The sequence below is a fragment of the Neovison vison genome, chromosome 9 (assembly GCF_020171115.1).
Source record: "Neovison vison isolate M4711 chromosome 9, ASM_NN_V1, whole genome shotgun sequence".
In the NCBI taxonomy this organism is placed as follows: domain Eukaryota; kingdom Metazoa; phylum Chordata; class Mammalia; order Carnivora; family Mustelidae; genus Neogale; species Neogale vison.
In genome coordinates, this window is record NC_058099.1 from 1,219,674 (window position 1) to 1,245,493 (window position 25,820).

The 25,820-nt window shown below is 64.5% G+C and overlaps 3 protein-coding genes across 4 annotated transcripts in view; 2 read left to right on the forward strand and 1 right to left on the reverse strand.

Moving 5' to 3' along the window:
• The window catches only part of ADAMTS13 (ADAM metallopeptidase with thrombospondin type 1 motif 13), a 28,363-nt gene extending 24,481 nt beyond the window's left edge, over positions 1–3,882 (forward strand). Inside the window, exons 25-29 of one of the 2 annotated variants that reach the window (XM_044264503.1) lie at positions 225–534; positions 1,059–1,205; positions 1,461–1,637; positions 2,696–2,871; positions 3,424–3,882. In XM_044264503.1, coding sequence (XP_044120438.1) covers positions 225–534; positions 1,059–1,205; positions 1,461–1,637; positions 2,696–2,871; positions 3,424–3,609 — 996 coding nt within the window. In that variant the 3' untranslated portion in view covers positions 3,610–3,882. The remainder of the gene's footprint in view (positions 1–224; positions 535–1,058; positions 1,206–1,460; positions 1,638–2,695; positions 2,872–3,423) is intronic. The other variant, XM_044264504.1, reaches the window with a different exon arrangement.
• A 393-nt stretch (positions 3,883–4,275) lies between these two features.
• Positions 4,276–14,414, forward strand: CACFD1 (calcium channel flower domain containing 1). Its single transcript, XM_044264507.1, has 5 exons — positions 4,276–4,441; positions 7,439–7,511; positions 8,947–9,072; positions 11,642–11,749; positions 12,188–14,414. The coding sequence occupies exons 1-5, from the start codon at positions 4,321–4,323 to the stop codon at positions 12,276–12,278; spliced, it is 519 nt and encodes a 172-aa protein (XP_044120442.1). The 5' UTR covers positions 4,276–4,320; the 3' UTR covers positions 12,279–14,414.
• Positions 14,415–14,481: 67 nt separating this feature from the next.
• On the reverse strand, positions 14,482–21,945 carry SLC2A6 (solute carrier family 2 member 6). Its single transcript, XM_044264505.1, has 10 exons — positions 21,802–21,945; positions 21,116–21,278; positions 19,939–20,145; positions 19,239–19,338; positions 18,487–18,698; positions 17,986–18,138; positions 17,265–17,373; positions 16,691–16,876; positions 16,212–16,357; positions 14,482–15,591 (listed from the first exon to the last, which is right to left on the reverse strand). The coding sequence occupies exons 1-10, from the start codon at positions 21,891–21,893 to the stop codon at positions 15,436–15,438; spliced, it is 1,524 nt and encodes a 507-aa protein (XP_044120440.1). The 5' UTR covers positions 21,894–21,945; the 3' UTR covers positions 14,482–15,435.
• Positions 21,946–25,820: the final 3,875 nt, after the last annotated feature.

The window sequence follows — 25,820 nt, forward strand, 5'->3', positions numbered from 1 at the left end:
GGGGTCACGCAGAGACGAGGTCTTGGACCAGGGCAGTGCGGGGCAGGAGGGCAGGGTGGGGGCCGGCTGCTGAGCCTCAGTCTCGCCATCTGTGGAATGGAGACACGGGCTCGCCTCCTGGGCTGTGCAAAGATTAGATCAGATCACACGTGGCCAGTGGCCACTGCTGTCCCTGACGCCCTCTGGCCAGGTCCGCCGCAGCTCCCGCTCCTCTTTCCTGGCAGTGCTCAGTCTCCTGCGGGGATGGCACCCAGCACCGGCATCACACCTGCATTGGACCCCAGACCCAGGCACCCATGCCGGCCGGCTTCTGCCAGCACGTGCCCAAGCCAGCCACAGTGCAGAGCTGCTGGGCCGGACCCTGCACCGGGCAGGGGACTCCCAGTCCGGCACCCCGCCAGGAAGTCACTGCTGCAGACCTGGCCATGTCTGGTGCTTCTCTGGAGTGGCCCCAGCCCCGGGCCCCCCTCCTCTCTGCAGCTTCCTGGCTTCAGGAGCTCTTGCCTGGGCTCCAGGAAAGCCCAGCCGAGCCCAGTTATGTTCTTCAACCTTCCCGTCTGGGCGGCCGGCTGGCTGCAGGAGGGGTGGATAGAGGCATCTCCACTGGGAGAGCTGGGGCCAGCTGCTCGTGGGACCCCCCTGGGGTGGATCGCTGGGAGGCCGGGCCCAAGGCTTGGGCTTGGGCGGTGGTGCTCGGGGCCGTCCCTTCTCTTCTACTTTGCTTCCACTGGCAGAGCTCAAGCTCACTTGTGTTACCATCAAGGGAAAGGGAACCTGAGGTTTTGTGGGGTCAGACCCAGGTCCGTGGGACTCCAAGCCATGCCCTGCTGTATAGACCGCCTGCCTCTCACCAGGGCATCCGGAAGCGGCTCTGGGCCCCGGATGGAGACTCCGGGACCCATGCAGCTCCCTTCCCTGCCCTAAGCCTGCTTCTGGTGGGGCCCAGGAGGATGCCAGCCCCCCACCTGCCAGGCTCCTCCCCAGTATGGAACCCCGCCCTGCTGCGGGCATTTGCCCCCCAGAAGCCCTGTTCACCCGTGCTCCTGCCCTCTTTCCAGGTGCCTGCGGCCGGCAGCACCTCGAGCCGACAGGAACCATTGACATGCGAGGCCCAGGGCAGACGGACTGTGCTGTGGCCATTGGGCGGCCTCTGGGTGAGGTGGTGACCCTTCAGGTCCTGGAGAGCTCCCTCAGCTGCAGGACTGGTAGGTCTCGGGCCGTGTGCACAGCTGCTGCCCAGCGTCAGGCCGCTATGTGCTGGGGAGCACAGCTCCCGGCTACCCCTGTCCCTGCACGATGTGCCACAGGTAGCCCCACCTGGAATCCTCATGGCCGTCGGCAGACGGCGCGGGCTGGTCCTGTTGCACAGATGGGGAAACTGAGGTTGTGTCTGGGGACTTGGACTCCGTCTACCCCAGGCCCCCCGTGCTGCTGATGCTCACCGCACGGCCCCTTCCTAGGGGACATGCTGCTGCTTTGGGACAGGTTCACATGGAGGAAGACGTGCGGGAAGCTGTCTGGCTCGACCTTCAGCTCCAAAACAAACACGCTGGTGGTGAGGCAGCGCCGCACGCGGCCTGAAGGCGGGGTTGTGCTGCGGTACGGGAGCCGGCCTGCCTCGGGAACCCCCCACAGAGGTACGGGGGGGGGCTGCCAAAGCCTTACCCCATCTCTGCAGGGCAGCCGGGTGGGCAGACAGGGCACCCATGGAGATGGAGGAGGACCCACGGCTCCCCGACCCCAGGACGAGGTCCTGGCACGTGGGCACGTGTGCCGTGTCCCTGCCTCCCTGGGGCCTTGCAGCGACAGGGGTGGACGTGGACCCTGACATCCTCACCCTGTCGCTCAGGCTGCCACCACGGACCCCCGCCCTGGCCCTGATGTCCTTCAAGACCCTTAGGGTCCTCTGTGCGCAGCTTTCCCTCCCCCCGAGCCCTGTTCTGGTGCACCGTGCTCTTGGCTCAGCCCCCATAGAGCTGCTGTGTGCACGCGGCTTATACGTGTGTGCGCGTACACACACAACTTCACGGAGGGGATGGCATCCCACGGCCCCCCTGGTGTCCTCTCTGGTGTCCCCCGGCCCTCTGGAGGCCCCTGGGGACTTGCCGTCCCCCAACAGCCCGGCTGGCTGAATGTGGCTTCCCTAGCCGGTTCCAGCGGTTTCTGGGATCCCCCTGGCTTTGCCTCTACAGAGACGGGACGCGGTCCCCGATCTCTCAGTGACCTCACTGAGAGCACAGGCTGGCCGCCCCTTCTCACCGCTCTCCACTTCCTGGTCTTTTGCATGTGGGCTTTTGCTCCCTGGGGGCCGGGGCTACAGGCAGGCGGGGCTCCCGTGGGTTCCTAATAATGGCAGTGGCCTTTGTGACAGGTTCAGTGTTAAGCACTTCTACACACGTGACGTGACCTAAAGACCGCTCTCCCAGGGCCTGCCCTAGTTTGCTTCACTCTATGGAGGGGGGATCTGGAGCTCAGAGCACTGAAAGCCTTCGCCTAGGGTCACACGACAGAGCGTGGTGGAGGTGGGGTTCAGCGGCGGCTTCTGTAGGCTTGATCTTGACAACACCACCATATCGCCCCCCGTCACTGCTCCCCAGCTGTGAGCTAGCCTGGCCTCCGGCATTGGTGGTCTTTCTGGGGGCTCCTAGGACCCGAGATGGTCCCCACCGGCCCGTCCACCTGCTCTTCTCTGCAGACTGTGACGTGCAGCGCTTTGGACCCTCGGGTGAAATCGTGAGCCCCTCGAAGAGTCCCCATGGGAGCAACTTGGGGGGCTGCCGCATCTTCATTAACGTGGCCCCGCAGGCCCGGATTGCCATCCATGCCCTGACCACTGATGTGGGCTCGGGAACCGGAGCCAGCTACATCTCCGTAAGGCCACCAGGATGGGGACAGGAATGGGTTGAATTTTGCTGATTCGAGATAGCTGTCCCCGGGGATGGGAACCGGGGGTGCTGTACTAGAGGACCCCTGACTTTGCTCAAAGACTGAAAATCATTAGTGAGAGAATAGGAGAGAAGAATTTCCTCCACTTACTCACCAACAAACTTTTATTGAGCTCTGCGCAGGAGTGAAACACAGACCTTTTCTGATGTAGACTGTTAACCCAGGCCTGAAGCATGATTTTAGACCCTGCTGCAACTTTTCCAGAAGAGGCCAGTCCCTCCCCGCACGGGGTTCATGTGTTCCGAGAGAACTGTCCTCTGCAAGGTGTCAGCTCCCCCAGTGCATGCAGCCTGGCTTCTGGAATCCAGCTCTAGCACCCTGGCTGTGTGTCCTTGGGGAAGTAGGACAATTTCTCTGAACCTCAGTTTCCGGGGTGGAGCAATAGTGTCTTCCTGATAGGGCTATTGTGACTCTGAGTGTATGATGCTGTGTAGGAATGTGAGCTAGTTGTCACTGTGGCTGGCCCTTCCCCCTCAGATCCGGGACACCCACAGCCTGAAGACGATGACATTCCATGGGCAGCAGGCACTCTACTGGGAGTCAGAGGGAAGCCAGGCTGAGATGGAGTTTAGCCAGGGCTTCCTGGAGGCGCGTGCCAGCCTGCGGGGCTGGTACTGGACCCTCCAATCTAGGGTGCAGGAGCCTGGCCGGGCTGCGCTCTAGCTTCCTCTCCAAGGACATTTCTCCAGGGACCTGTGGACGCAGTGGATTGCCTCCTCCAGGTCCTGGAAGAGAGGAAGGAGGCTGACATTTATGAGCACCTGTTGGGTGCCCGGCGAACCCGAGGGTTGACTCTGGTCTCTGAGTGCTTTCCAGTTTGGATCCCTCCAGTCTTAAGTGTCTCCTTCAGGGCCTTGGGAAGCAGGGACTGGACTCCCTGAAAAGGCCTCTCTGTACCAATAAACGGAATGTGCAGTCCGAGGAGCGCTTTCTGCATACCCTGTCCCATGCAGCTTGAAAACCCACCCCACGGCGTTGCCGAGATTCCTGGCGGCAGGCGGGTCCAGACCCATTCTTGACCTGAGCAAGCCCCACGCCACCCCCAGAGGTCTTTTCTCCTGCCCAGGGAGGAGGACAAGGGACTGTGTGGACTCGAGAATGGGCCCGACCCGGCGCACCTGTTAATTCTCTGCGAAGCCCCGCCCCGTGCTAGTCCCGCCGGGAGGATCTGACCGCCGAGAGCGCCGGCGCCACCGCACCCCGCCCCCTATGCTAATGAGCGCGAGCCCCTCGGGCTCCCCTGGCCCCCGCCCTGCGAGCGCCGCCTCCTATGCTAATGAGCGGCCGCCTCTCCCACAAGGCAGCGCGCCGGGCCGACGCGGCCGGCTCCGGAGCCCTTTGTGAGGGCGGCGGACGACGCCAGACGGCGGCACCATGAGCGGCTCGGGCGGGGCGGCGGCGGCGGCCGTCAGCTCCGCGCCGCCCGCGCAGGACGAGGGCATGACGTGGTGGTACCGCTGGCTGTGCCGCCTGTCGGGGGTGCTGGGGGCCGTCTGTGAGTACCCGGCCCGGGGGAGGGGCCGGCCCCGCCGCCCACCGCGCATGCGTGTCCGGCCCCGCCCCTTTGGCGCGCCCCCGCGGGGGGGGCTGTGGGGGGCGCGCGGGGAGGACGCCGGGCCGTTGCTATGGTTACCGGCAGGGCAGCCCGCGGCCGGGCGGCTCTGGGGAGGTCTCGGGAGGGAAAGTGCGCTCCCGCGGCCGAGTCGCCGCCCCCCGCCGCGTCGCAGCGGGAGGACCCGCGGCCTCTGCCCCGGGGGGCGGTTTCCGAGACCTCCCAGGGGCGGCTCGCGGGGCCCCGGCCCAGCCCGGCCCGGACGCAGCCTCACCTGTGGACTTGGGCGGGGGCGGCCGCGGTCTTCCCCTTCGGGCGAGGGTGGTCGATACGTGGGGCGGATGGTGCCAGGGGACAAGCGGTCCCCGAGGGAGGCCCTGCCCTGAGCCGAGGGGACGCGGCCTCTCCTCTGGGTGCTCCCTGTCCATCCGGAGGCCGGCGCGTGCCCTCTGCGGCCGCTGGGCCTCAGCCGCCCCCGCCGTCCCCCCCAGCGCCATCCCCGGCGCACGTCCCGTCCCGACACGCGAGCAGGAAGGCAGACTGCTGCAGTAAAGATCCGGCGGGTCTTCCAGCGCAGATGCGCGTCCGGTGGTTGACCGTGGGCTCTCCTCTCCCCTGCCTGCCGCCCTCGCTTTGGGGATCGCTGGAGGAGCGGGCACCTTCCCCGGGCTGGAACCAGGGCCCGCCTGGCACCGCGGGCTGGGGCAGGGCAGATCCTGATCGAGTCTGCCAGTAGGAACACCTTTCAGGGTCCCCTTCGAGCCCCACAGCCCTGCAGGGCGGGTGCCTGCTGGAAGGAGGTTCAGGAGTGCGGGGGTGGGAGCGCACCGTCCAGGCAGGGCAGGCGCTCATCCGGAGGCCCTAGCGGCCGGCCTCTGAGTCCCCGTCAGGGCTGGGGGAGCAACCATGTTTCTGACTCTGGAGGGAGACTGGTGGCGGGAGGTCAGGCTCTAGCAAAGATGCTCTCCCGTTTGGTGAGCTGTTTTCCTTGCTGATCAGAGCGGGGTCGTAGCCAGTGCTGGAGGCAGTAGGGAGGAAAGCAAGGTTCTGAGGGGGGCCCGTGGGCCATCACCTTCCCACTCTCTGGGAGGCAGCAGCCCTGCCGACTCCCTGGTTACGCCCTGGTATCCCATGCAGTTCTGGGTCTCCAAGCGGAGCACCTGGGCTGTCCCAGGACTTCATGGTGTTGAGGCTACAGACGAAGCCAGGAGCAGCTAGTGGCATTGCTTTGAGATGTCAGCTTCACCTAAAATGGCGGGGGAGGGGGTCGTTATGCAAATACCAAACAGCTTCCCCCCCCCAACACAAAGCACGCAAGAGTTTTAGGGATGAGGGGCGCCTGGCCTGCGCTGTGGGTGGCCTGTGCGACTCTTGATCTTGGGGTTCTGAGTTCAAGACCCACAGTGGGTGTGGATGTTACTTAAAAATAAAATATTAAGAAAAAAGGCTCAGGGATGAAACAGGAATTCAGATGAGGGTTGTGCTTCTGGTTGGTCACTTCAGGGTAGGGTTGCCGTCCTGGCTGGTGGGGGCCTGAGAGGGGCATTTATGCAGGGTCCCCGACAGTCCTGTAGAGGCTGTAGGCTGGGAGGAAAGAGGACGGCCCAGGACACCTCTCTCACTTAGCCAACCCCACAAGCATCTTCCAGCCTTGATTGTTACGGGGCTCCTGGCTGGAGCCTTTCTGTCTGGGTTGAAACCTGGTTTTCCCCCAATGCTGGCTGTTGGTAGGACGGCGGGGGAAGGGTTGGAGCTGGAGGGCAACTGCTGGCTGCCGCAGGTGTAGACCGCTGTCGGAGGAGCCCAGGCATAGCCAAGAGCAGGATAGAAGCAGTACTGTGTTGTGGGCACTCCCGTCCACGGCTCTGGTGGGGGGCCTTGCTGCCTGAAAGCCTATGTGCTGTGTTCAAGGGGAATGTCTCCTTTTTAGAAGGCAGAATGCACCTCTGTCCTTTCAGGAGACCTTGGGCACACAGGGCAGCCCCTCTGCAGTTCGGGCTCACTTCCTCCGGTTTCTCCACTGCCCGCAGCCTGCATAGGTCACAAGAGAAAACAACAGGAGAATTCCAGGCCCAGCCGGGGATCAGGTGCCCGCGAGCTGCTGCAAGTTTAATCAACTGGTTGCTAACTCCTGCTTCAGGGCCCAGCTTCCAGCCCCACCCCAGCGAGGGCCTGGGCTAGATGCCTGGCTGGGAGCCAGGGCCCCAGAAGTGCCCAGCTGGCTCCAGGGAGTTCCGGGAGAAGTGGGCCCGAGGCGGCTGCTGTGTGCGGTGTGTGCGGAGGCCGGGACGGCTGGGGCACACCCTGTCCGTGGACGTGGTCGGGAGCGCAGGGCCAAGCTCCATAATTGGGCATCAGGACCTGGTGTTGCAGGGGTGGGTGGGCCGGGCTGTGGCCTGTCTTGTGTGCAGGAGCGAAAACAGGCCTAAAAAAGGGACGGGAACATCCTCAGCCGGAGTGCCGGTCACAGTTGGCACAGTCTCCTAGGCCTACCTGATCCCGATTTCTGTTCCAAGAGAGGCAGCCCTTGTCCCAACCAAAACCCAAGCCACGTTTCCAGCGAATGCGGGCGCCTGCCTGGCCCGAGCCCTCCAGACTCTTGTCTGTCTCCATCCTCTGTACCTTGTGGTGGGTGTGGGTACGACTGGGGTTCAGAGGCCCTCCCAGCCGTGGACAGGACAGAGGGTGAGGTGCCCTCCAAGCCAGCCAGCCGCACCCTCGCTGTGCGGCCTGGAGCCAGCTGCTTCGGCTCTCTGAGCTGCAGCCTCACCGGACGCCCAGCCGTTCCACTGGTCTCACTCGCCTCGGGGGGCACAGGGGAGACTTGGAGGTGCCATCGGGGGAAGCAAGCGTCGGGTGTCAGGAGGGGTCTGCTGGGGCCCTTCCTGGCAGGCTCTGTCCCTTCCTGCTGCTGATGCCTGCTCCTGTCTCGCTTCCAAGCTTGCGCTGTCTCGGGCCTCTTCAACTGCATCACCGTCCGCCCTCTGAACATCGCGGCCGGCGTGTGGATGATGTGAGTGGCCGGTGGGGCTGGGGGCGTGTGGGTTCTGGCCGCTGTGCAGGCCTTCTCCTCCTCCGTACCCTGCCACGTTCCGTTTTCCTGGTTCTCTGTAGGGCCAGGCCAGGGGCACACCCACCCAGGCACCTACTGGGTTTAGGGCTGGGGTCACCCACGTGTCACCCACGTGACCCACCCAGCGTCCACGGGGCCGGCTCCGTATCTACTACCCTGGGCCTGGCCCCTGGGAGCTCTGGGGGTCCTCAGGGCTGGTTGGAAGCTTGGCATCCAGTGGGTTTGGAGCCCGGTGCGGGGATCAGGAGCCCCAGTGCGGGGCGGGCAAGCCACGGACAGGGCGGGGTTAGAGCGGGCGTGGGATCCGGCGGTCAGAGCACCCTAGATGAATTCTCTGCCCCCCTCCTGCCAGGGTAGCTCCATCCCGGGGGAGGGGAAGGCAGGGGTGACACTGGCCAGTGCAAGCTTTGGCCACATCTAAGCCACCCAGTGCATGTGAAAGGTAGCTGTGCCCCAAGGGTGGCCTGTGCCCAGGTGGGACCTGGCGGGGAGGGGCACGGAGGTGGACACGATGGGGCCCTGCCCTCGGAGAACTCAGGCCGGGGCGGAGGCTGGCTGGGGTGGGACCCAGAGACGCATGGGGGACGTGGGGGTCAAGGCGCTGGCCTGAGGCGTCAGTGGGCAGAGTCCAGAGGTCGGCCGGCCTGGCTGGGGAAGGGCTGGAGGGGAGGCTGGGGAGGGGCCCGGCGGGGGGGACCGGGCTGGTGTGGGTTGTGCAGAGTCCCTGCTCTGGGCTCCGGTGGGCTCTTGGGGCACCCGCAGCTGGAGTTTCTGTGTCGAAGGTAGGTAATGAGGGCCCGGTGTCTGTGACTGTGCCCCAGTCACGGGGAACTCGAAGACCAGAGCAGGCACCTCAGTCTGTCCCCACGGGTTAGCCGTCCCGGCCTGAGCACAGGATGGCGGGGGCAGGGGGGAGAACCCTGCACCACAGGGCTTGCCAAGCTTCCTCTGCCCTGGTGGGCTCGCCGACGGTCAGCGCTCAGGGACTGTGGCCCGACGGCCCCGCTCCTCGCCGAGCCGCTGCTGGGGACGGCTTTCTCCGTGCTGACGGCCGTGTGAGGGACAGCGGCGGTGGCGCTAGAAGCCGAGCGGCGGCTGGCTCTCTGCCGGGGCTCGGCGTGGAGGGGCTCGCTCTGTGCTTACGGTGGCGCTGAGACGCGGGGGGTCTCGTCTCCTTCAAGGACGGGGGTGAGGGGAAGCCCGGACCCTGCCTCCGGAGCGCCGGCTTCGGTGAGGGGGGCTGGTGTGCGAGCCGTGGCTCGGCAGAGGCCCTGAGAGGGGACGTGGGGGGCACGGAAGAGCGGCATTCCGGGGCTGGGTATCGGGGAACCCCGTCCCCTCAGGCCTGTCAGCCCGCCCCCCCCCCGCCCTGCAGCATGAACGCCTTCACCCTGCTGCTCTGCGAGGCGCCCTTCTGCTGCCAGTTCATCGAGTTCGCGAACACCGCGGCGGCGAAGGCGGACCGGCTGCGCTCCTGGCAGAAGGCTGTCTTCTACTGCGGGTGAGGGCCCGGGAGGGCCGGGCCAGCGCCGACCTTGAACCCCCAGGGCCCCTGACACGGTTTCCCGAAGCTCAAGGACCCGAAGGGCAGGCGATGGCTGCTGGCCCGCGCGGTGGGGGGTACCGTGGGTGAGGAGGCGGCCGGGAGAGCGCCGTGCAGAGCCCCCTGGTCCCGGCCGACGTGAAGTGCGACCCAGCGAGGTGGGAGCCCGCCGCCGCCGCGCTGCGGACGCCGGAGCCCGGTGCCCTGCGGCCTGCTGTGTCAGAGAAGCGCGCGGTGCCTGCGATGTTGGCCCGTCGTTTGGGAGTTGGTACCTAGATTCTGGTAGGTTCACAGGATGTGTTTGTGGGCAGCCCCTCGGGTGCCCTGATGGGCGCGGGTTGCAGACCAGAAACGGTCACCTTCCCACACGCTTTCCTTTGACTTTCCACCTTCTAACACCAGATTCCGTATGTCCGTATGCAGCCTTGTCCACTTGAGTCATGAGGCTGAACTAATTTCAGGACGTGCCTGCCACACAGAAGCTTCTAGAACAGGTGCATGGGAGGCCCTCGGCAGCTTCTGGGAGCAACACCAGTAGTTCCTCGGATTTAGGTTGTCTTTGAAAGAAAAACGGAGATGTTTATTCTAGAGGTTTCTTCCTTTTGTGAAAGCTAGTGTTTTGTTTTGTTTTAAGATTTTATTTACTTATTTGACGGAGAGAGAGAGAGAATGTAGAAGCAGGGGCAACAGGAGAGGGAGAAGCAGGCTCCCCGCCGAGCACAGAGCCTGACTCGGTGCTCGATCCCAGGACCCTGGGACCGTGAAGGCAGAGGCCTGACTGATGAGCCCCCAGGTGCCCCCGAGGCCAGTGGTTGTGACAAGAGCAGACACACATTCATTCGCGCTAGAGCCCTTCCCACCTGGTCGCCGCCGCAGAGGAATGCTGGGTCTCCTCCGTGCTGCCTGCCGTCGTGTCCTTTGCCTCGGTCTTTATTTTTAAGAGAAGTATCTTAAAAACACGAACAGTAACCTCTGTTCGCTACAAATGATTTGGAAAATATTGCAGCCCCACTGCTTGGAACCTTGTGGTCAGCTTTGGTCTGCGACTCTGCAGACGGCTTTTTAAACCTGTTTCTGCCATGGTTATAACCGTTCTAAGTAAATTTGGGTCCCGCTTTTTTTCCACTTTGTTTTGTGATGTAAACATTTCCAGGGTCACCACGAAGACTGGGTGATGTTGCTTGTAATGGCGGGAGTGCTTACCGTAGTGCGCACCTCATGCTTTTCGTAATTTGTAACCCGGGGTCCACATCGGATCCATCGTGGCAGCCAGCAACGCGCCAAAACCCTCCCCGTGACGCTCCTCTGGGGATGTATTCGCAGCGCGCTTACTAGGGCAGAGGTCGCAGTCACCGGAGAGGCTTCAGTACGTGGCGACCTTGCTTCCCGGAGAGGTGATGAGAGTTTCTGTCCTCTCCGGCCTCCCGGGGCTGGGCACCATTTTCCATTTGTGTCCGTGGCCGGGGAGGTGAGATGTTTTTTCAGACGTTTTTGCTGACTGCGTTTTCTTTTTTGGGAATGGTCTAGTTCACTTTTGTACCTGTTGGCCTCCTAACGCTCTACTTGGAGAGTTCTCCCTTTCCCAGAGGCAAGGGCTCCCGGTGCTTTGTTACGCTCCTCGTAGATATTCTTCCAGCCTGTTTGCCTTTGTCGTGACGGAAGATTGTCCCCGTGGTCTCTCCGTGCATGTGTCATTTCTCCTTTTCTTCTGTTACTTCGGGGTTTTATGACCACGGTCAAACCTCACCATCACTTGGCCCTCCTGAAAGCGTCAGGTGGAATTCAACGGCCTCCCAGTCCTACCTTCTCTGTGTACAGCGTGCGCCTGGGCAGGGGAGGCCTCTGGGCACGGCCTGGCCCAGGGAAGCCCAGGACAGAGCTGGCCCTCCAGGCACGGTGTCTTCCTGGCCTGGGAATCCAGCCGGCGCCCGCCCTCAGCCCCGTGGCTGCTGGAGCCAGAGCGGACACCTGCCGCCAGGTGGCGCCAGACGGAGCTGGACCCGCCGGAGCTGCGGCTGCTCCCGCGGGGAACCTGGCAACCTGGAAACCCCATGCCTTGTGCGCTTGCAGCTTTGGGTTCCGTCCTGGGGGATGTGGCCGGTTTACCGCAGTACAGCGAGCTGCCGTGTGCTTGGTGCTGACGCTGTTCCGGGCATCATGTCCTTAACACGGGAGGAGTTCGGGAACCTGCCGAGTCGGAAGCCACTAGGGGCCGGACTGACCCGAGACTTTCTGGTCGGCCTGTTTTCTGGACAGGGAGACGGACTCTCCCAGTGCTGTTTCGCCCTTTGTGTACCACAGACCCTTTGAACGATCTGACGAAGGCTTTACGTCCTCTCCCCAGAAAGTACACAGGATTCCGCAGACAAGTGCACGTGTCTAAGGGCTTTCCGAAGCCTGGCCGTGAACTGGTGTCGGGACAGATTGCCAGGGACCCTTCCCAGCGCTGGTGTCTGGGAAGGGGGTCTGGAAGCGGTGAGGCAGCCACAGGGCAGGAGCATCCCCTTGACCTCTGTCTTTCTCGTAGGATGGCCGTCATTCCCATCATCATCAGCCTGACCCTGACCACGCTGCTGGGCAATGCCATCGCGTTCGCCACCGGCGTGCTGTATGGACTCTCCGCTCTGGGCAAAAAGTGCGTGTGCCTCTCCCGGCCCCCGGGAGGAATCTTGACATCCTGCCTCCTGAAGTCTCTCAGGGAGGTCCGAGTGGGGCCCCTGTTATCCCTTTGCGGAAACTGAGGCACAGAGGTTGTCAGCGACGCTCGTCAGCGTCCCCAGGGTGTTCAGCTCTAGGAAATGAGAGTGGGAGGGTTCATGGGCTTCCGGTGGCCTGGCTGTGCCTCGCCTCAGCCGACAGCGGGGATGGCAGGTCTGTGGCTCGGGAGAGCCTGTGTCATGCTTAGAGGGGACGTGTCTGTCCTCTGAGCAGCAGGGTCTCTGGGGAAAGCAGAGCCCCGTAGCGTGTCCCTGCAGGTTGTGCCTTGGTCACAGGCTAGGGATCTGGTGGTGGCAGGGAGGGCTGTGTGCCTGGGGTCACTCCCCACGGTGATGCTGACTCGTTCTCTCCCCAGGGGCGATGCGATCTCCTATGCCAGGATCCAGCAGCAGAAGCAGCAGGTGGACGAGGAGAAGCTCACGGACACCCTGGAGGGGGAGCTGTAATGTGAGCTCCCTGCTCGCCCCTCTGGTTCAGTGCGGACACATCCTGCAGGGATGAGGCCTGGAGCACTGACCCTGAAGGACATCCTGGAAGAGGAGCCTTTGGCTCCCACCAGCCCCCCTACACCTGGAGTCCTCTTCTGTCTTCTCCTCCCTCTAGCTTGGTGTCTCCCGGCCCTGGGCCTCGGCCCGCGGCAGGAAGCCTGGCAGTGACAGCGGGCAGCCTCCACGGTGACCCAGGCCGCGCGGCTGGAGGCGGGGCGGGGCCTGCCTGGTCCCACTCCTCGCAGCTGGCCCGGCTCAGCTGGAAACACGCTGCCGTGTGCATTTCCGGACGCCCACCGCCAGCGGAGACCAGGGACCTGCTGAAGGCTGGGGCGGGGCTTCCCCCACAGATGCTGGGCTTGTGCCGAGCGGGGAGCCATGTCCCCCTGGGCCCGGGCATTGGGCAGAGTCAGCCTCCACTTGGCTCTTCGGGCAAGAAAGTAACTTGTAGGCTGAGTCATCCGGGCCCCCTCTGTCTACCTGTCATCGGGACGGTGGTGCCCCGTGGCCCATGCTCTCCTCCTACCACTGCCTAGGTTCCTCCCCACCTCTCTGTTCTCCGTGGGAGCCCACAGCACTCCCGAGATGCTTCCCGAGTGTCCAGAACAGCCACCTTGGCAGTGGCTGGACAGCTAGGGACTGCTCCCTCCCCCGGTTCCCCGGAAGCTTGCACAAACCGTTCAGCATACTTCTGGGTCCTGGCCCGGGCCCCAGGTTCTCCCTCCAACCCGCAAGGCCCTGGTGCTGAGGAAGTGGGGAGGGCAGGCTCTCCTTTGTCCTGTGGGCCTGTCTGTCCATCTTTCTGGTGTGGTCCTGCCACGTCAGCCGTGGCCCAACCGAGTTAGTAGGGCTAAGTTCAACCCACCAATATTGCTGCCGGCCTACCCCCCGACCCTGCCTTCGGGGAGTTTTTTGCCTTTGAGAGCTGGGCAGAGGCCAGAGCTGCCTCCACCACCACGAGCTGTACCCAGGCCACCTGGGAGCAAGGCCCGTGCGGATGGTGCGAGGAGGCGGCCCTGCCTGGGCTGGGCACCGTTGCCCCCGGCCTCCCTCCACGCCAGCATTCCGGTGTCCCCTGCGTGTGTCCGCCTCAGCCCACGGACGGCTCTGCTCAAGGGACCAGCCCCCAGCTGCTAGGCCTGTCCAGTGGGGCCTGGCCAAGCCCGGGTGGCACTGGGCACAGATGGGTTGGTGTGGAAAAGGTCTAGCTCTGCTCTTCCTTCTCCCGGGACCCTAGCTGTGCCAGCTCCCAGCCCTGAGCTCAGCCCCAGCCCTGCTTTGTTGAAAGCAGCCCTAGGGCTGTGTCCAAATCCTTGCTTCCCGGAGACAGCTCCTCTCTGGGTGGGGGCTGGGCTTGTCAGTGTTGGACAGTGGGAGGGACACGTCCCAGGGCTTCTGCTCAGCAGCGGCCCCCAGCGGCCTTCCAGAGAGCCCACCAGGCTGAGCCCCAGGGCACGGCAGCTGGCCGGCCTGGTGGGACACGTGCCTTCAGGGGTCCCCTGGGACCACCTTTCTCAAGCAAGCGCTGGGTTCAAAGGGCTATGGGTTCTATACTCTCCAGGCGGGCGGGGGTGTGCGTGTGCGTGTGTTCTGCATGTGCTACAAGACCTGTCTACCTCCCAAGAGGAGCAAGGGCCCTGCCTGCCCCTCTTGGCTCATTCTTACCGAGGCAGTGGGATGCGGGGGTCACTTCTGCCCAGCCCTCCTGACCCCGCTGCACAGGCCTCGCTGGCGGGGCTTCCTTCTGCAGGGGGAGAGGCTGGCTGTGTCCAGGAAGGCTGCACCTCTACCCCATCAGGTCGGGTGGGCTCTCGAGGCAGGCGCAGACCCTCCAGCCCGAGTCATTGGCCGGGTCGGACCCGTCACGTGCCCGGGGTTCCCAGCGAGCCCGGCAAAGCAGTCCCGGAGCAGTGACCCCGTCCCTCAGTGTGGGGTGCCGCCTCGCAAGGAACATCCGTCCAGGTGGCAGAAGGGGCCAGGCCGCCCGGTTCCGTTCCCGCCTCCACGGGTCTGGACTCTGTCGTCTTGGGTCCCTGTTTCTCGCAGTGTTTGGCTTGCGTTTTGAGCAATAAAGCTTGGTGTAGTGGTACCCTCGCTTGTGCGGTCTGCCTCTTCCCTTCTCCCCCGGGGCCGTAAGCAAGCAGGCTGGGATCACAGGCCCTGGGAGTAACTGCCGTTTTATTGACCTTCCGTGTGGCTGGCCCTGTCCCACTCCTGTTCACAGCCTCAGCCGAGGAGCATGGCTTGCCCAGGGCACACAGCTGGGGAGGGCTGGAGCCTGTGGGACAGAGCTGTCCTGTGGCCCACAGAGGGGGCCTTGCCTGGGCTGGTAGCCCCTAGCGACTGTGGCTGAGGGTTTGGGACTAGCTGAGCCTGGCTGCTGGGTGGCCTCCCCCATCTGCAGGAGACCCCATCAAGTCACTCCCCAGGCCAAGAGCCTGACTGACTGTGACAAAAACAGGGTGGACACAGTTTGCGGACGGGAGCCCTTAAGCCCCATTTCCAGAGATTGGGTAGGGGCAGGAGGAAGTGTCTGTGCTGGGTCTTGGGCCTGGCCTGTGGGGGTCCAGAATGCCCCCCGCAGCGCCCACAAGCAGTCCAGAATGCCCCCCGCAGCTCCCACAAGCTTTCAGAGCTGCCGATCTCTCTTCCTCGCTGGCATCAAGTCGCTCCATGATGACTAAGCAGATCAGAACGAAACGGCACTGTCCCTATGTGCAGCCCTCCATGGTCTCCCGGCCCATGTGTCCGTCCTCATTACAGCCCTCCGTGGCCGCATCCTCTGCAGTAAGGAGCCCAGCCCCATGTCACCCAGCAGGGCCTTGTCCCGGTCCCTGGGCTGTGGGCTGCCCTGTGGCCCGTGGCCGCCTCCCTTGCCAGTGGGTCTTGGCCGATGGGCGTGCAGGCGGCCAGCTGCTGGAGCTGGGGCCCAGGCTGGACAGGGGAACTGCGGCCCGGAGCCAGAACATGCACGGCGGGGGCCTGCCGCGCTTCCGTCCGGTCCTCCTGTGCTCTGTCCGGCGGCGGATGGCTACTGCCTCCCCAGCTTGGTGTGCAGGCTCGTGGCCAGTGCAGACGCCCAGGGGTTTGCTCCCACTGTGGCAGGGCCCCTGACCTAGTGCAGGAAGGACCTCCTCCCGGTGCGGAAGAAGGACTCAATCTGCTCCAGCGACCGGCCCTTGGTCTCAGGCACGCAGCAGCCGGTGAACACCAGGCTGGCCACGCAAACGGCGGCAAAGAAGAAGAAAGGCACGTGCAGGCCAAAAGCGTTCTGGGGGTGTGGAGGGGACGATCTGGTCACAAGGGGCCCTCCTAGTGGTAGCCAGCCTTGGGGGGCCTTCCCCTTATTCCCCTGCTCAGGGCCCTTGCGGGGCTCCTCACTGCCTTCCGTTCACACACAAATGCTTTAGCGTGGCCCGCCCTGCCTGGAGCTCTGGCCTCAGCCTGGGCTCAGGCACCTGCCTCCCTCCCACCTGCAGGAGGCCTGGCCCCCCAGCCTGGCGGGGAGCAAGTGCCTGCGTTTCCGCAGCCACCACACACGTCCTCCTGCCCGGCCCCACGCCCACCCGCACCTCTCCGCGGCTGCAGTGCACACTCCATGGGCTCCCCAGCCCTGCCCTGTCCAGCGGGCTACACCAGGGGAGGTCCCCGCCCCAGCCGCGGGGGTCAGTTGTCCCTTCTGGGCGCTGGGCATGACATTCTGGTTGGCTTCAGGGCCTGCTGGGGGTTTGAACCAGCAGCGGGGAGGATGTGGGTCAGCCAGCGGGGACCCTGCCGGGAGACCCAAACTGCCCCCCAGACATAAGGCCCTCTGGGCTCGCTCGTCCTTGCCCGGGAGGACCTGCGGGACACTCAGAGGACTTGGCTGGGAAGCCCGACCCCGGTACTCACCACCACCAGCAGGAAGGACTTGGTGAGGGCGAAGGCGGTGAGCCAGCTGACGAGGACGCAGAGCCCCGAGGCCACGCCGCGGGCTTGCAGCGGCAGGATCTCCGACATGAGGAGCCAGGTGATGGGCCCCCAGCCCATGGCGTAGCCTGCCCGCAGAGGACCAGGGGCCTCTGCCGCCTCCACGGAGCTGCAGAGACCCCGCCCCGCCCCAGCGCCCCGCCCCAGCGCCCCGCCCCAGCGCCCCGCCCCAGCGCCCCGCCCCAGCGCCCCGCCCCAGCGCCCCGCCCCAGCGCCCCGCCCCAGCGCCCCGCCCCAGCGCCCCGCCCCAGCGCCCCGCCCCAGCGCCCCGCCCCAGCGCCCCGCCCCAGCGCCCCGCCCCAGCGCCCCGCCCCAGCAGGCCCCTCCCACCGGAGCACCAGCCTGGCTCCCTCTGGCTGGCCATCCCGGGCCCTGGACCCGCGGAGTCCCTGGGTACCTACCGGTGATGAACAGCATGGTGGCCACTAGGGGCACAAGGGTGAGGTAGCTGGACGGGGTGGCCAGGGGCGGCTCTGTGTCCCCCAAGGGCATGCTCTCGAGGCCCACGGTGCTGTTGGGAGTCAGAGGCTTTGGACCGAAGTGGACGTACAGCCCGAGCGTCAGGTTGGCTGCAAACATGATGGTGGCTGTGGACAGACAGGTGGCCCTCGGGGGGCCAGGACCCTCTGAGCCAGGTGCTTCCTCCGCAGAGCCCCTCAGCACTGCGCGCTCTGGGTGGGCCAGTTCTCATCCAGGCCGCCACCATGGCCTTGACCGGACACTTCCCATAGAGCAGTGAGCTCTGCCTGCACGTCCAAGCTCGGGTCATACCCACTGTTTGCTCCCCTGAGCCCTGCAGACCTTCCTGGGGTGGCTGGTGTGTGCCGGGCCCCGTGCTGGGCACTGGCGGGGGGGCAGGACCCACAGAGTAGGTGCGACAACTCCACACCCCCACCCCGGAGCTCCCAGCCACAGTGCCCTCTGCCTGGGCCAGCCAACGACCAGGAGCTGCAGGAGGAGGACGCAGGAGCTCACCCGAGACAAACAGCAGAACCTTGCGGCCAGCCAGGTCCATGGTGACGGCGGCGATCAGGACAGAGAAGAGCCTCACGGCCCCCACAATGGCCGCATCATCCTTTGGGGGCTGCAGGGAGGAAGCCACCGGCGCTGAGGGGCTCCAGGCTGCCCATCCCACATATCCCCCAACAAGGGGCCGCAGGGCACTCAGGTCCCAGGCCAAGGCCACAGCTCCTGTGGAGCACTGAGCTGCTGGGCACTTCCTCCGGTCACCCAGCCTGGGCTGCAGGGCTCCTTGGCCAGGACCCAGCTGCCATGCCCACTGCTGAGGCCGGGGCCCGCATGGAACCTCAGTGCCACAATGACTGTGGGACTGCACTGTCGCTGATCCCTCAATCTCCTCTCCCTCGGAGCCCAGGAGTGGCCGAGGCAGGCACACCCCGTTATCTCCCTTCCACAGAGGCGGAAGCTGAGGTCTAGAGGGAAGGGACTTCCCTCGGTGAGCGGCAGATGCTCTGAAGCTGGGGTCCATGACCCCCAGAGCTCAGCAACTCTAGAAAACAAGTACCTTTGGAAGCCCGGGTATTTAGAGACGTAAGTTGACTTACAAACATTATTCTGAGAATGGGGGCGTGGCACCAACCCGGCCAGGAGACCCTGGCGGGCTCGGCACAGTGCACGCACCCCTGACCCGCGGCAGTAGGGGACGGGCTCCTGGGTGCCGGGGCCGGGCTCTCACCAGCAGGACGGCGGTGCTTTCGAAGATGGGCTGCAGGTAGACCAGGATGGGAGTGATACCCATCAGTTGTTGCAGGAAGCGCATGAGCAAGGCGATGAGGACGGGTCGGTACATGTGGGGGCTCCGGGCCTCGGCCCACGACATGTGGGTGCTCTAGAAACAGGAGGCTGCCAGTGGGCTGGGGGCACTGGGCCAGCCCCTCCAGCAGGCACCACCCTGCCTTCGGCTGGGTGGGAGACTCCCTCCTCCCTTTCCCCAGGAAAGACTCTGTGCCCAGAGGCAGTCCAGGCCACGCACAGACTGGGGGACCCCCGCCCGAACCCCAGGCTCTTGGATGAGTGGTTGGGAAAAGGCAGACTTGCGCGTGCCCAGGCATCCGCAGCGAGGAGCACCGGCTCTGGGTCAGGAGCCACAGTCTCTCCCCTCCCCCCAGTGCTTGGAGGGGGACTGCTCTTAGCCCTGTTCCCCGGGAAGAAGCAGCCGAGGCCCACCCTCCCACACCTGTCTGCGGACATTGTCCTGGATCTGCTCGAACTCCCAGCGGATGTCCGTGTCGGTCTCGCGGAGCCAGGCCAGCGCCCGCAGCGCCTCCGCGTCCCTGCCCCGTGAGAGCAGGAAGCGAGGGGAGTTGGGCATGAAGCTGAGCAGCAGGACCATGACGAGCACCGGCCCTTCCCCCGCCACGGCCAGCCAGCGCCACGGCAGCAGGAGGCCTGGGGGTGAGGACAGGGTGAGGAGCTGTGGTCCAGGCCGGACAGAGTCCCCTCCTGCCGAGGCCTCAGAGCAACCCCATCTGCTCTCAAGGGCTAGCCCCGGGGCCGCCTCCCACAGGAAGCCTACCTTGGTCGCCCCAGGCCTTTGTGATCTAGACCAGGAGGGGCCCCAGGGATTGCTTGGCCCCCAGCACAGAGCCCAGCACATAGAAGGCGGTCCTTGGAGGGTCTCAAGGGCCATGGCAGGGTGATGCGGGGGCAGCCTTAGCAAGTAAGGCCCCAGGTTTCTACCCTAAACCCCCACCCCATCTCAAACAGATGGGCTCCGATCTCTTTTCTATCTGGACCTCCCCCGTGCCCAGAGAGAGGCTGGGCATTGCCTGGAGGGACACAGCATGGGGGGGCGGGGAGGCGGGAGCTAAGCCAGTCTCTCATCCCCCTGCACGGGGCTTCGTTTGGGGTGTGTTCATTGCCTTTCCAACCCAGTCACCCGCCGCCTGCACACAGGAGGTGCTCAGTGGTCTTTTGGATGATACTTGCCAAGGGCGTAGAGGGACAGAGATCCGAACACGGCCATGAGCTGGGGTGTGGCCCCCAGAGCCCCACGAACACCTGGGGTAGCGATCTCAGACACGTACACCTGCAAGACAGGTGGGCCCAGCCTGCGTTGGTGAGATCCGGCTCCCAGGCTTGGCTAGGATGGGAGAGGTGGCCCCTGTGAACCTTGGGAAGTGACAAGTGGGGTCTTCTGGTGGGACTTTGTCCTGACTGTGACTCAGGCCATTTCCCTAACGGTCCAGTGGGTGAAAGCTCACCTCTGAAATAGGGAGCTGGTGACGGGGGTGTGGGGGGCCCACGGGCCCCCAGACTCAGCTCCTCCCGGGGCCCCCGGCCGCCTGCTGGCCTGGCCCCGGACAGGGTGTGTGTGCAGCTGTGGGAGGAGTCCTAGGGAGGGAGAGACTTCCCCTTCCCCCGTTGCTCAACACAGATTTTCTTCAGTTGAGCAATGTGACTGAGTATCGGGAAATGGGGTAGGAACTTGAAGGGGTCCAGCGTGAGGTTGGCTGGGAATGTGGGGACAGATTAGCTGTCCTGCTGCAGGGAAGCTGAGGTTTCCTGGCAAACATATCCCCACTGCCCAGGGGGGTCGGAGGCCGGGGGTGGCTGGGAGACTGCAGCAGCCGTGCTCAGCACAGTGCTGAGGCAGTGAAAGGGCAGGGATGGGCAGTCCTGGCCTTACCGGGATACAGGCAGCTGTGAGCCCCCCAGCAAAGCCTGTCAGCGTCCTCCCCAGCAGCAGCATCCAGAAGCCGTGGGCACCTGCCATGAGCGCGTAGCCGGCTGCCGACGGCACGGCTGAGAACATGATGCTGAGCTTCCGGCCCAGGAGGTCGTTGAGGACCATGGCGCTGAGGCCTCCAGCCGCTGCACCCAAGGTGAATATGGACTGTAGGAAAGGGGAGCAAGGCAGACATGTGTGGGCATCCAACACTCCAACCCCCCATTGGAGCCTAGGGGCAGCCGCTTTTCCAGGCTGATCGTGAGGTAGTGAGCCTCTTGTCCCCAGAGGTGTGCAAACATCACATGCACAACCATTTGTTAGCAATGCCACCATGGGGAGTCCTGTTCTGGGGAGTGTGTGGGGCCACTTGTCCACAGTGGTTCAGCTCAGCCGAACGTTTAAATGTCTAATACTATCATGGCAGATGGGAGAATTCCGTGACCCAAAGCCCCTGGCATTTTCAGATTTGGGGGTTCTTGGATTCCTTGTACAGTGTAGTGAGTAGGATCCAGCCAGTGACTTGGGCACGTTGCTCAGCCTACCCAAGCCTCAGTTTCTTTATGGAGACACCAGGAAGAGCCCCCTTATAAGGTTGGCCCTGGAGCCAACCCGCTCTCGCGGACGGGGCCCAGCAGCACACTCCTGGCACACGCTGAGTGCTGAGCACACACTAGGTATCGTCTTGGCTGCTCTGTTGTGATTGTTAATTGGAAGCTACCGAGATGGTCCTTCCAGCATCCCGGGATTCTCAGGGCCCCTGCTCTTCCCTCCCACACGCCCACACTCAGTCCTGGGGGCCCCCTTGCCCCAGCCAGTGCCTCTTCCCATTGGCATCTGATGCCTCTGCCTCCCACCATCCAGGCAGGTACCCCTCTGCTGTGGCAGCCCGGCAGGGGTGTGGGTGTGGGGGGTCTGGGGCAGGGGGAGACCCGGTGGGCCACCTCTCCGCTGTCTCCTTCCCACCCTTCTTAGCGACTACTTCCTCCTCCTGTTTCAGAGCAATCACCCACTGCCCCTCCCACAACTTGGCGAGGATGGGGGAGGGGGAAGGCCAGGGCCCTACAGGGGGACCCGAGCTTAGTGGGTCCCCACTCACCCCGCTCTGCCCGTCTCCAGCTCCGAGCATGGCTCTTACCCCAAACCAGGATGCCTGAGTTTTGGTCAGGATCAGGTCCGGGTCCAAGGAGTGCTCCAGGGCCGGGATGACAGGGGACGTGTAGACCAGGGCGTACCCGAAGCTGAAATTGCCCAGCACCGCGGCAAAGGTGGCCAGGAACACCCTCCTGTTCTGTGGGGCCCTGGTGGGTGGGGGCGGGCAGAGCGATGAGGTCTCGGAGTTCCTCCTCCCCCCGCGGCCGAAAGGCTACGGGGTGCTGGGCCCAGGGGCTGCCGGCTCAGCCCGGGACGGCCGCGCGGACCCCGGGCTCGGCCGAGGGCTCCTGGAGCGTGAGTGTCCGCTCGCTGGCAGAATCCCCAGGGCGGCCCCCGAGGCCCCCGCCCCGAGGCCGAGACGCGGGCGAAGGAGCGCCGCTCTCCCGCGAGGGCCTCGCCCGCGCAGCCCGCGCAGCCCCCGCAGCCCCCGCAGCCCCCGCAGCGCGCCGTGACCTTAGGCAAGCGCGCCCCTTGCCCTCTCGGGGCTTCCCTCCCCCTCTGCGCCGGGCGGGGCTGGGCCTGCGCCGGGCGGCGAGCGGCTCCGCACACAGGACCACGGGGTCCGGGGCTGGGGGCAGACGGGCCCTCGCGGGACAGCGGCGCAAGGTCAGAGCAGGCCCCGGGCGGAAGCCGGCCCCCGCCCGCAGCCCCCCGCCCCGCGCCTCTCACCCGCCCCGCGTCCTCTCCCCCGGCGACGGGGACGCCTTCTCAGGGAAGGTGTCATAGTCCGGGCCCTCGGCCCCCAGCAGCGGCTCCTGCATGGCCGCCCCCGCTCGCAGGCTCCGTGCGGCCGCCGCGGGGCCGGGCGCTGGAGGGCAGCTCGGCCCGGGAGAGCATCCGGCTGGGGCTGGAGCTCCGCCCCTCGGCCGCGATTGGCTGCGAGGCGGCCCTGCGGCGCCGGCGCCGACCAATGGGGCCGCCGCGAGCCGCGCGGATGCTCGGATGCGGGCGCGGCGCAGGGGCCGGGGCGGGCGGCGTGCGGGGCTCGGCGGGGCTTTCCCGGGGCGCGGGCCTGAGGGCGGGGCTCTGGTTAGGGTGCGGGGCTCGGCCCGGCTTTCCAGGGGCAAGGGCTGGGGAAGAGGGTGCGGGGCTTTCCTGGGGTGTGAGCCCGGGGCTGGGTGCGGGGCTCGGCGGGGCTTTCCCGGGACGCGGGCCCGGGGGCGGAGCGCGGACAGTCTTGCCAGGGACACGGGCTGCCGGGAGGGGGACAGACGGACAGGGTGCCTGCTCCGCGGGGCTTTCTTGAGGCGCCGACCACGGGGCGGGGCCAGGTTTTAAAGGGGCGTGCCCTACACCTCATGGGCCACTGGAGAGCCCTGGACTGGCCCTTCAGATGGGAACCCCTCTGCGGGCTCACGTCTGGCCCCCACCGTGTCTGGGTCCAGCGGGATTCCAGCACTCGGCCTCGGACTGCGGCCCACCCCAGGCCCAGCCCCTATAGACTGGAGGAAACGGCCAGAGAGGCCAAGCGACTCCCCAAGGTCACACGGGAAACACGTGTCTCCCTCCGAAAGAAGGCCATGAGCTCTGCCTTCTGGACTCCCTCCCGGCTACATGGCTACATCGATGCCCCAGTCACCGCCGGCCCTGCCCCCTCGCCTCCAGGGGTGAGGCGAAATCAGGCTGAGGAGTGCGCGTGGCAGCATCCCGCATCCCGCATCCCGCTTCACGGGCCCTGGCCCTGCGGGATGAGGGCTGGGGTGTGGCGGTGGTCCCAGTAGCACAGATTTGCATTTTCTCCATTTCTGGTCCTGTTTGGTTGCAGAAATAAGTTGGGCTTGTTGAGACTCATCCCAGCAATAAGATAAAATTAAAAAATAAAGAAAAGTGGAAACTGAACGTTTCCTGGAGGCTCACCCTGGAACGGTAACGTGGCGTGCGACTGCCCGCCCTCCCCGCGGACCTTCCCAGAGACCGGCGGGCTCACACCCTATTCTGCATGGATGTGTCACATGTGGGTTTTTGTAACTGATTCTCTGTTGTTGAGCATTTGGGTTATTTCCAAATTTTAGCTATTGAAACAGTATATCTTTTTTTTTTAAATATTTTTTAATTTTAAAAGAGACTGTGTTTATTTGAGAGAGAAAGAGAGGGAGTGGGTGCCAGAGCAAGGGTGGGACAGGAGCGGAGGGAGAATCCCAAGCAGACGCCATGCTGAGTACAGGACTCGGTCCCACAGCCCTGAGATCAGAACGGAGCCAAAGTCAAGAGTGGGTCGCCCAACCGGAGTCACCAGGCGCCCCCAGTAAATTATTTTTAAAAGGTATCCTGTAATTCCCTTTTGCTACGAAAATACAACTAGTAGAACAATGGAGAGAGGCTTGGGAAAGCCACATCCATCACCCGTCTGGTGCTCTGGGCGTCCTTGCTCCGTGGGTCCGTTGTGCGCATTTTCCCGTGTGTGCGTGTGTGCACTAGTGTGAGACCACTTACCGCACATGTCAGCGTTTTCCTGCTGTGAAGGACCTGGGCTTTGGATCCAGGCAGAGCCAATAAATGGTGCCTCCTCCTGCTGACTCAGAACAAGACGTGTCACCATGTTTTATCCACTGAGATGTAACGGGGTTTGCTCAGCCATTGCTTTCATGGGCATGAAGGCGATCTCACACGTTTGCTTTTAAAATCAGTGATCATCTGTGTCCTTAAAGGATGATTTCCTTCTGCAAAGATGTTTGTCTAGTCTTCAGGCCTCTGTTAACCACCGCCCCCTACACCCTGCCCTCCATGGGGCTTTCTCTCCTGACACGTGGGTCTATCACAGATGGGCTGCTCGGGGACCCAGGCTCTGGAGCAGCGTGGGGCTCTCCTCCTCTTCCCTGCCCATCGGTGCCTGGCCTGGCAGATGAACACAGCCGGGCCAGGAGGCCCCTGGTTGATCTGAATTCAGAGCCCTCCCCTCTCCATTAGCTTCTCTCCCCGTGAAGTCTGGGCTCAGAAGCAGAGGAAAGCACTGGTCTGGGCGTCTGTGCACCTGGATCTTCTTCCCATCTCTGGCCTGGACACACCCACAGCAGGGGCTGGGTCCCTCGTTTCCCCGCCCTCAAGCTCCAATCCTTCCCGGAGGGAGGCCCCAAGCAGCGTAGGTTCTTGACAGGAAGGGCCCCTAGGTGATCTGCTCAAGCTGCCACTGGTCTGGGCCTGCCCTGGGGAACGCGGCAGCTCCGTGCATGGGAGACCACCCTGGTCCGAAGGTAAATTCCTGCAGAGTGGCCAGGGTTGGGAAGGTGCTGGGCGGAGACTACCCCCAGTCCCCGGGCTCCTGCACCATCTCCATCCCGGGCTTGGTTAGCAGAGGACCTGGTGCCCAGTCTGGCCCATACAGAGGAGGAACCTGGGGACCAGGACAACCTCTGCCAATCTCTGGGACTTCTTGAGAACCCTGCCTTCTCTGAGCCGCAGGATGGGTGGAACCTGGCGCCCCCTCCCGGGCTGCTGTCTGGGCTCAGGGCACAGGGCAGCACGTGGTCCTTGATGGAGCTCTTCCTGCACCTTGACAGAGGTCCCTCCAGACCAGTCTGCCAGCTTCCACGTGCCCAAGAAACTGGCTGAACTGCATTCTGGACCCCCTGGTACAAGGACAAAGGTCTCAGAGGGGGGCTGTGGCGCTGAACTTGACTCTCCAGCCCCAGTCATCTTAAGAGGGAAGGTACGCGGGTGGGCGGGAACGCCAGGACCCGACCCCTGCTGTCTCCTCCGGGCCCTGTCCTCCCCGTTCCCTTCTGCATCCCAGTGTTGCAGAAAATGGAGTCTTGGGGAGTCACTGGCCAAGGTCACCTATGGGGTGACCCCTGGCTCTGGGTCCTACTATGCCTGGAGGGCCTCCAAGGGGGAGGGGTGGGAGAGAATCCCTCATGTCCTCCTTCCCACAGATGGGCCGGCCGGAGCCCCCAGGGGAGAAGGTCTCTGACGCCCAGCTGTCTGGCGTCCCCGCTGCCCGCCACCCTGCCCTTGGCGATGCCATCCCTGGTCCCGAGGACTCGGACCTGGTGCGCTCTGTGACCCTGGCTGTGGCTCTGGTCCTGCTGTTCCTCCTGCTCTTGGCCTGGCTGGTGTGGGACGGGCTCCTCTGAAGCTCCTGCTAATACGGCTTCCCAGGCAGAGGATAGGGTGTCCCTTGGCTGGGCCGGGCATGAGTCAGGAGGGGCCTAATGGGAGTGGGCCCAGGGACAGGGGTTGGCGGGTGGATGGCTGGAAGGCAAGAGGGTGGGGAGGCAGCTGGGCCTCCCAGCCACACCCTGGGCCAAACCCTGTGGCCTTTGTCTATGGCAGCCCCCAGGGGACCCCAGGAAGTTCCCAGGGCCTTCCCACTGGAGGGCAGGAACCCGATGAGCCCTGGACTCTGCTGTCCAGCGGTGCCGAGCCTCACGCCTCCCGATGGCCGGGGAGAGTGGGCTCGGAGCCTCGGGCAGCTGCAAATGCTCAGGCAAGCGGAGCTCAATCCCCCTCAGGCAGGTTTGCTGCGGTGTGGGGGTCCTCACGGGTGCACGACCACCCTGGGTGCTGTGAAGAAAGCCAGGTGACCCCTGGGCATCTGTGGGATGAATCCGAGTGAGTCGGGCAATGAGAGTTCCAGCCCAGGCTCTGTCCCCCAGGGGCTGGGACAGTAGACCATGCCCTTCTCCGTTCTGGGCCTCAGCTTCTGCAGGCATCGTACCTATTTCTGTGCATTGTTGTGAGGCTGACCACGG